Source organism: Anneissia japonica, unplaced genomic scaffold, assembly GCF_011630105.1.
Source record: "Anneissia japonica isolate Jap-2015-1 unplaced genomic scaffold, ASM1163010v1 scaffold256_len832006_cov191, whole genome shotgun sequence".
Classification (NCBI taxonomy): Eukaryota; Metazoa; Echinodermata; class Crinoidea; order Comatulida; family Comatulidae; genus Anneissia; species Anneissia japonica.
In genome coordinates, this window is record NW_022691310.1 from 439,417 (window position 1) to 446,355 (window position 6,939).

At 31.8% G+C, this 6,939-nt stretch overlaps 1 protein-coding gene across 1 annotated transcript; it reads right to left on the minus strand.

Annotated features, from left to right (window-relative positions):
• Window positions 1–758: 758 nt before the first annotated feature.
• LOC117100008 (gamma-aminobutyric acid receptor-associated protein) lies at window positions 759–5,886 on the minus strand. The gene is made up of 4 exons (XM_033239545.1): window positions 5,685–5,886; window positions 4,727–4,805; window positions 2,986–3,104; window positions 759–2,275 (listed from the first exon to the last, which is right to left on the minus strand). The coding sequence occupies exons 1-4, from the start codon at window positions 5,778–5,780 to the stop codon at window positions 2,210–2,212; spliced, it is 360 nt and encodes a 119-aa protein (XP_033095436.1). The 5' UTR covers window positions 5,781–5,886; the 3' UTR covers window positions 759–2,209.
• Between the last annotated feature and the right edge of the window lie 1,053 nt (window positions 5,887–6,939).

A 6,939-nucleotide genomic window follows, 5' to 3' on the forward strand; every position in this document is an offset into this window, starting at 1 on the left:
TTTCTCTTATGAATATCTCCACAATAATTTCCAAATGGAGGGGTTTTTGAATCGCAGTTAAGGTCAGCATCTGTACCAGTGTTAAAAATATATATTTAAAGTGTTCACGACTAATAGAAATCCGAAAAAAAACATTGCTCTAAAAGTTTTTCAAGGCCTATCATTTTTATTGAATTAATATTTGCCGTGTTTTGAAACTCTCTAAAAAATTAACGATTTTTACTCTTTTTAATACTTAAAAAGTTTTTTGTTCGCATTGGTCTGAATTCACTTGAACTTTTCTTGGTTGTATTTTTTCGATTTGTGCTTTATTTCGAACCATCCGTTTCTTTTTGCGAATTCCGTAGGGAATTTATGTACTTTTTGATATAGTCAAAACGGTTTCCCATAATCTCATGCTTTCATCATAATCTAAATAGTTATAAGGCTACAGCCTAGAATCATTATTCCATGCAGAAATTAGCAATAAATGTATAATCATGTGCGACTATACTCAAAAGAGGTTCTGCACAGTAAACGATGATGATGATAATCAAACTCAGGACCTGTTTTTTCATTAAGTGCCCTAAATATAACGTATTTTAGTACTGTATTTGATAGAAAATATTCTATTATCTGAAATAATAAAAGCAATAACAATATTGCAAGATTATCTCAATACAATCAGTAATCTTTTAATAATCTATATTAGCATCTTTACCACCTTATACCTGTACCATAAAATCACACTAAATATAAAACAACGTCCACAACAAACATAGATTTTAACATTTAATAAAATAGAATAGAGCATACATTTTCATTAAATATTTTAAAAATCAATTTGAAATGCTGTACTAAGGTTGACAAGTATTTCTAAGCTAACACAATTATAATGCATTATACTTACCGTATGTAATATGTAAATTAGGACAATGAAAAAAAAAAAGAATTTGGAGAAAAGTGTTAGTTAATTTGATGGCAAATGATGTGGGTGACTGCCCCCCCACCTAAAATTTTAAACATACCAAAATTCCTGGCCACAATAATCAGCGATATTACATGTTTACCAATACATCAAAAATGTTTTTGTTAAACATTGAGATTAATTGATTTACTGTGTAACATTGTTAGTTTCCATAAAATAATTGGTTGCAGATAACATTGCTGTATATTTTGACTGGTTTTTAATGACTAGGTGTGGCACCAGTGATCTGGCAATTTGGGCCTGGTATGACTCAATGGGTATACAGGACAAAGCATGTCGGCGCACAATTTTAGTATTTTCTAAGCTAAAGACAGCAGAACTTCATGGCATCTGGAAGTGACATAACCTAATTTTTTGTTTGCATAATGGCATCATCTTTTTTTGGTTTTTATACCACAAACTTTCAATTTTGTGATTATAATAAATTGGTAAAGTTTTGAACTTCGTTAAATACAACATTTACACAATCACCAATGTTGTGAATAGCTCCTGAGCATGAATATGAATATTGTATATAACCATTCAACAGACAAGGCCCTAAATCTTAAAAAAAAAAAAAGTATCTTCTTTGCAAGTATTTAAGAAGTGCTGTAAATATTATTGCAAATAAGTAATCGATTTCAATTGCCAAAGGAATTATTTGTTTGCACAAAAAACTAACACCATAATTCTAACAGATATGTTAATTGCAGTGTTGAGGCCCAACTTCTTTTTGGGGTATAGCACATATATTTCCACTACAGATTTTTTAAAGACATTTTCTATTAGTGATAACCTATAATTTTCATGAAGTCATGGAGTAAAAAATATGCATGTGTGTCTAAAAATTAAGATACTAAAACTTAATGCATACATTGTATTAAATAATTTAACAATTGATTATATCAAATTTCTTTTACAATACTATATGCCATATTGTACAATAATTTATGACATAATCAATAAAAACACATTTTCCCCTAATATCTAGCTGTTGTCAGATTTGGTTGTTTCCCTATGGAAACATCAAACCATACATAAGAAAGGAAACATTACTCATGGGATTTATAGCTTGCAGTATTATTTCTTGAGGATTTTTTACAATAACACAATCCATTTAAATGGATAATTCTAAGTTCATATCAGATATTGTATAATGTCATCCAAAAAGAGCTAATAAAATTTGACTTTTAGGCTCAAGCAAATTCATATATGTACACAAATTTACACAAAGCAATCAAACAATATCGTCTGTTAATTCAATTAGTTTCCATAAACGCTTTCATCGCTGTATGCAATGTAAAGGAAGAAATCTTCTTCATGATGTTCCTGTAAGAGATCACAAGAAAAAACCATCACTAATTGGACATATAAAAACGAAGCAGAACTTGGACAACAGCAGGTATTTTTTTTTTTTTTCAGAAAGCAGCTGAAAAATTTAAGCAGGATGATTACAGATTCAATTTAATTTTTATTTTATTACAAATTAAAACAAATCATTTGAATAATATAATTTTTTTTTTTTTTTTTTTTTAGAATCGGAATTTATATAGCGCCTTTCACAATCACAATTATACAAGGCGCTGGCACCATATTTCCCTGGTAACTGGATACTGAATTGGCAGATCCGCACACTCTGCAACTTTCTCTGCTCTCTGGGGATCCCTGGTCGCTGCTGCTTGAACGCGCACAACCCATATATTCAATGCCATACTATCCTACCAGGTACACATTTATACTCCTGGGTGGAGAGAGGCAAATGTAAGTAAAGTGCCTTGCCCAAGGACACAAGCAATGCCCAAGATACTGTACAGTATTGATACACGAAGCCTACCCCTTAGATATTGTTCCTCCCACAAAATGACAGTGAAAAGTGCATGTTAACACTTGAATTTGTTGGACAACACGTGTGTGTGTGTGTGTGTGTGACAAGCATGTATTCCTGAGATATCGCATAGATAGATGTAATGGATGTATGATTCCTCTTTACAAAATATCATTTATTATTTTGTTCCCGATTCCAGATGTTTTTTACTTACCTGGTATAATTGACCCATTGTTGCACTTGTTGGTGGAATTGCATTGTTTACAAAGAAAAACAGTGCATCTTCTGGTCTCAGTTGAATCCGCTTCCGAATTAGAAAGTAGAACTGCCCGACTAACGAGTAAAAAAATACACCCAAGAATATTTGTAAAATGTGTAAACCAAATGATTCATTGCATAATATCAGTCCCTGTTACAGCACCTATTTTCACTCACATTTTTTAATTTATCACTCACCACAGGCACTTTCGCTGACTGTTGGAAAGAAACTACTGTCACCCCAATTCACAAGGTGGCAACACTTCAGACCTCAATAACTACTGTCCTATTTCTATCCTCCCTATATCCTCTAAGATCATTGAAAGGGCTGTCCACACTCAACTCTACCATCACCTTTCCACTAACAATCTTTTCTGCCCTAATCAATCTGGACTTAGACCTGGCTTCTCCACGCTTGAGAAATGCCCGAAATCATAAACTTTGAAGGCTGATATCTCATAATCGTTCTTTAAACAGCTGTACTGTATGTTTAAACACTTGTAGATTCATAAAGAAATGTCGGATTTGAATTATTTTTTTACCATTTTATAGCTCTTTACTCTTTCACACTGTTTTAATAACTCAAATCAATTTTTGCGACAAGTGACTGGTTTGGCTTGTCTTTGCCACATATTAATGGCACTCAACTCTAACAAGTACATACACATAAGCACCTTGGTTTAATAATTCTGACAAACTTACATTTAATTCACACATATCCGCAGCCTCTGTTCAAAACTCGTTCTCTACAGCTCTCCTAGCATGAGTGCAGAGATTCATTGACACCCACACAGCACTTCACACTAATACTAACAAAATTCAAACTCTTCAAAATAAAGCACTTCGTATTGTATTAACACCCATTCACACCATCAGCCACCCTTTTCACAACACTTAATGTTCACAACATCTCACAAAGAATCAATCTACAGCTTGGCTGCCTAGCATACAAGTCTGCTGCTGGTGTCGGTCCAGACTACCTCTGCAAACTATTCACCAAAGTCCAAACCAGAAGCATGTCTACTATAGCATGTACTGCTGGTCATTTTAATTTGCCCAAGCCGAGAACTGAAATGTAGTCAAAAGTAGTTTTAGCTATAAAGGTTCCTCCTATCTTAATTCACTTCCTAATGCTATACGGAACAGCAATACTTTTTAGTTTAATCTTTTAAAAATAAATCAAAAAAAGCACTCAAATTTAGTTAAAGACTGATTTTATAGAAATTGAAATTTTTAAAATAAATTTGATCGATTTTTGAGAATAACTTATAGTTTTATTGCAATTGTTCTTAAATTTTATCGAAAATCTATTTTATCATCATTGTGCTTTCTGTGTTTTACTGTTGTTACTGTATGTTTTGTTTTTGTTATGAGGGCCTCTTTGAGTCAGCCTCGCCTGTAAGAGCCACCCTCATAAAATAAAGTTGGTTGATTCAATACAGTACCACTTTGACAGACATATTAAAAACAGGGTTTCTTAATTAAGGAACATAGGACCTAGCTGTTTTCGGTAGGTAAAATTTGCACAGCATTTAATATTAGTTTTAACATGTTACGTATGACTGTGCTATTTTATATGTTCTGACGCAAAATATGTCACTAAAATCTTACCATTTGGCAATTTGATCATTATAGAAAATGATTCTTTTTTAATAAATATTTATTGCACATAAATACTCTCCATATAAATACCATACCTGTTAGGTCTGACGGTACCAAGTACTTTTTCTTGTCTAAATCACCAATTCGTGCTTTTGCTGCCTTTTCAACGATTACCTTTTTAAAAAAGATGAAAATTTATTGCATTTTATCAAAAAAGAACTAATGATTGATAAACTTGAGTGGGATTTTTTATACTAAATACTAAGTAAAATACCATTACTTTTTACCTAGGTATGTATTGTAAACAACCACTCAGTTTCACTGTTAAAATATACTTAAGTATGCACGATACTTAACACTTGATATATTTGTGTTTTTTTTGTTTGTTTTTTTGCTTTGAATTCTGATTGTTTATGAAATGCTTTTTTTTTCACCTTTTGATGACGATTAATATTCTTGGTAGTTTAATGTTTGAAACTGTAATTTTGAACTTCGATAATTATTCTTTGTGGTTATTTTTCAAATGTTCCAGTGGGTTTTAAACTGTTTTTCTTGTCTTTTGTTTTGTTGATTTAAATGCTTGTCAAATTTCAATTCAGTTGTGTTTACTACCATTGCTTGTTTTGTGCATGGTTGTTTTTTGTGAATAAAGATACCAGAATATATATAGGTCAATTCAAACGGAAATACTGTAACAATATGTGATGTAATAAAAACAGGTTCCAGATTCTTCGATTCCATTGTGTCGTCTTAGCACCATCCCAACAAACAGTGTTTACTGTTACACGCCGCTTTACTAGGCCTAGCTGAGAATCATTACAAGCCTATCTGGGTTAGGCCTAACCTAGGCCTAAGAAGGATTGAGTAAATTTCGAGTGACCATGTAGGTATGTGCTGTAGTTGATAATTCAATACAAATGGATGAAGTGTATGGTTTAGAATGAATAATCTACAAAATAGATACAGTACGTGGTTAATGATGAAAACTTTATTTATTCAAATCGATTACGTCAAAAAACGACAAACCCGAAATGGCAACTACTTTAAACTTACTGGTACTCTATCAGGATACTTCTTTCTTATTTTCTCTCCTTCTTGTCGCCTTTTCTCAAAGGGATGTTCTTCCTTGTATTGCCATTTCATTGTCATATTTAACGTATAGACTTCTGTAAATCTGCCTACAAAATGATGACGATATTGTTCACTTTCCGAAATTCTCGACTCCTGACTAAAATGGCGTCTTGTTTATTATTGTGTTCGGCGTATCACTGCATAAGGGAATTTAAAAAGTAGTGCCAAGCAATGTCGATATAAACTAAAATTAGTATATGCTTGAATAAGATATGTGAGTTAACAAATACAATTTTTTCGTCTCATAATATCTCATATTAATGAAAATATACATATATATTTTTGTAATTCCTATTGAAATTGAGAAGGAATCTTGCGCGGAATACTATGCACCGGATCTCACTATTGATGTCGTCACATTTATAAAAATCTTATAAAAATAGAACATGACATCATTATTGGGGATTTCCTTATCCCAATGAATTGTGGGCACTAAACATTGGTATAATGATGGAGGAATTTAGTCTAAACTAATTCCTCCATGGTATGATTAATCACGATGTTTATTGTATTCATTGTATGATTAAGGAAGGTATAAAAATCAGTCAAATACCTGAATAGTAATCAGTTTAATTCATAAATTTCATTGTAGATCCACGCTAACATTGGGAACAAAATATCTCGATGATCAAAATACGGACGACAAATGTTGTACAATGATAAAAGTAACAAAACTCGAAACGTCGTTCCTTTTTAAGGGTAAATTTTTCTATTAATGATTTGATATAAAAGTAAAAGGAACAAATGGTATCCTCAGGCCATAACCAAATAATGATTACAAAATATACACACAGTAGGCTTATGGTAATGCCAACACAGGCCGCCATTCAAGTCCAAGTACAGTACCCTATCATATTGAACCAGGAAGTAAAATAATGCTTTTAAAATTCACTACAAGTAGTGTAATTCACAACATAGCATGTAAGGCCTATGTATTTTATTATTTGATGTTATGCATGCTGGTGATGAAAGGAGGCCGTACCACCGTCCAATTAAATTTAAACTAAGAAGCAGTTATTCATTTTATTATTAGTATTACTTTAAGTTAAAGTTGTATTTTTTATTTATTCGCATATATTTATGTACATGTGTTTATGAATATATATTTATGATTGCATGTATGTATTTGTTTGTGTAAGTATATATATATACATATATATATATTATATATATATAT

Excerpts from the sequence above, each read along its gene's own strand:
- LOC117100008 (XM_033239545.1), bottom strand. The coding sequence starts at position 5,780 with ATGACAATGAAATGGCAATACAAGGAAGAACATCCCTTTGAGAAAAGG. Across the intron at positions 4,806-5,684 it reads AGTATCCTGATAGAGTACCA|GTAATCGTTGAAAAGGCAGC; the intron begins GTAAGTTTAAAG and ends TTTTTTAAAAAG. Across the intron at positions 3,105-4,726 it reads GGTACCGTCAGACCTAACAG|TCGGGCAGTTCTACTTTCTA; the intron begins GTATGGTATTTA and ends TTTACTCGTTAG.